This window comes from Ochlerotatus camptorhynchus, unplaced genomic scaffold (assembly GCF_037179485.1).
Source record: "Ochlerotatus camptorhynchus isolate MF236.1 unplaced genomic scaffold, CSIRO-AGI_Acam_v1.1 ptg000244l, whole genome shotgun sequence".
Lineage (NCBI taxonomy): Eukaryota > Metazoa > Arthropoda > Insecta > Diptera > Culicidae > Ochlerotatus > Ochlerotatus camptorhynchus.
Window position 1 is genome coordinate 2,226,143 of NW_027040734.1, and position 2,051 is coordinate 2,228,193.

The 2,051-nt window shown below is 41.4% G+C and overlaps 1 protein-coding gene across 1 annotated transcript; it reads right to left on the reverse strand.

Annotated features, from left to right (window-relative positions):
- Nucleotides 1-329: 329 nt before the first annotated feature.
- On the reverse strand, nucleotides 330-1,545 carry trsn (translin). The gene is made up of 4 exons (XM_065226032.1): nucleotides 1,371-1,545; nucleotides 955-1,255; nucleotides 816-895; nucleotides 330-752 (listed from the first exon to the last, which is right to left on the reverse strand). The coding sequence occupies exons 1-4, from the start codon at nucleotides 1,443-1,445 to the stop codon at nucleotides 501-503; spliced, it is 708 nt and encodes a 235-aa protein (XP_065082104.1). The 5' UTR covers nucleotides 1,446-1,545; the 3' UTR covers nucleotides 330-500.
- Nucleotides 1,546-2,051: the final 506 nt, after the last annotated feature.

A 2,051-nucleotide genomic window follows, 5' to 3' on the forward strand; every position in this document is an offset into this window, starting at 1 on the left:
ACCACATTGGACACATCCGGACATTTTTCTGGTACCCTAGCGGAAATGATCCGCTTCTCACATAGTAGACACAGCCAAACACAATTATTTACAGTTTTGTAGTACAATTTATTTTTATCTAGATAAAAAAACCTATGTTTTTTCACAGATGGGATCGCTGCACATATGAATCGGCCGTTACTGATTTTCAAGCAAAAGTTAAGCTTAAGTTTCATGTCGGTTACTCGGTGCTAAGGTTTTTCACAACGAATTAAATGAAAGAAAAAATGTATAGCATAGCATTGAGAAGCATCATAATCTACCTTGAACCACGTTAAAATGAAGGCGTATCATCGATGCAGTTCAAGTTATATCACTCTCCTTCGCAATACCTCATTATTTATTCTTTATTAGCGAATCCAAGTTTATCAAAAAAGAAAAATGTTGGAAGTAGAAAACCTACCACGGGCTGGTAATGGCGCAAATGCATATTTACAACAAACCTGCTCAGCTACAGTTGCTTACTGCTCAGCTGCTCCCGTTGACGGGGCTGCCGCAGCAGCGGGATCCGCTCGCAGTCCCCGGATGCTGATGTCGTAGACAATCTCCTCAATCTTCTTAACGTCGTACTTCAGTGCATCGAACCGTTTGCGAAGTCCATCGTTTTTTAGATTCAACAGTCGGAATCCGGAGTTCAAATCAGCGACAAATTTCGAAATGGTAAGCGGTCGCTCGTAATCGCCCAGCGTGACAGAATTTGTGGCGTAGCGGCTCTGAAAGCGGTAGATGTTCTCTTTAGCTTATTCAACTATAAGTTAAATGCTATTAAAATTTACCAATTCCGAGGCCAGCTGAAGAATTCCCATCAGGTAATCTTCAATGTCGAGGTGGAATCCATGTGCCTGCTTGGTTTTCACTGAAACAATCAAGGGTTATTACTAGGATCCGGAAATTTCCTCACCCATCGAAACATACTTCCCAGAACCTCCGCCGTGGTATCACGACTGACGAGAAAACCCTTCTCTAGATAGACGGTCAGTGCCACCAAAAAGACAACCCGTTGGGTTAGGAAATGCCAATGATCATTGTACCGGTAGTACTGTCCCTCAGGAATCAGTCCGGCCAAACGTTCGTAACCTTTGCGACAGACCTCAAACTGGTTGCGGGCAGCAAGACAAGCGCCGGAAACTTCCGTCAAACTGCTGTGGATTACCTGCAGCGCAATGGTAGCTTCCTTCGCGGCTTGGTCTATTTCACGAACCACTTCACGAATTTGCTGTGTTATTGTAAGTTATAAAAAAAAATAAACAAGGAACACGTTTCATACATAGCTGTATTCCAAACCCTGCAAAATGGAGTGCATATTATGCCGGCTGCACTGAACCACTTACCTCGCGAAGTTCTTGCTCTTTGTTGAGATAATCGTTGAATCCGTCGAAGATGTCTTTGACCACTATGTTCTGCATGATTAATCGAAGTGTTTGCTCACTTTTATACTGGTTAATTAATGGGAAATGTAATTAATGCCTATAAAAACCACAGCGCTCTTTTCTACCGACCAGACGACGCGTGTTTACAAACAGTGCTGATGCTGGCTGACTGCTGTCTCTGTGAGTGGCCTGAGTGCATACACGGTAATTCTAGAATACTCCTTTTATGACTATGTTTTACACATTTTCGAGAATACGGTTTATACGTCAAAAAATGTTTAGATTTTAGTTATAAATGAAGAGTACTTTTTATGCATTTCCGAGTATGTCAACGACGAACAAAAATGTGTAAAAAGTAGTCCCCGCTGAGAAAAGAAAATTTATGCCGCGACGTGCCGCCATTTTCAAAACAGCTTTCATTGGAAAAGCAGCGTTTTAATTCAGTTCCCGGTCCCGGATTATTTCTGCGGTGGGTCAGCGGAAAATGGAGGAATTGTCCACTTTGGAACAGGACGTATTCACGACACTGGCAGGTAATTAAAGCATGTACTTTTATTATTAACCAAATACAAATTTTTAATCGAATAAAAAAGGACATCGAGTATTCATTACGTGTTAAATTTAATTTTCATCTAAATGTAG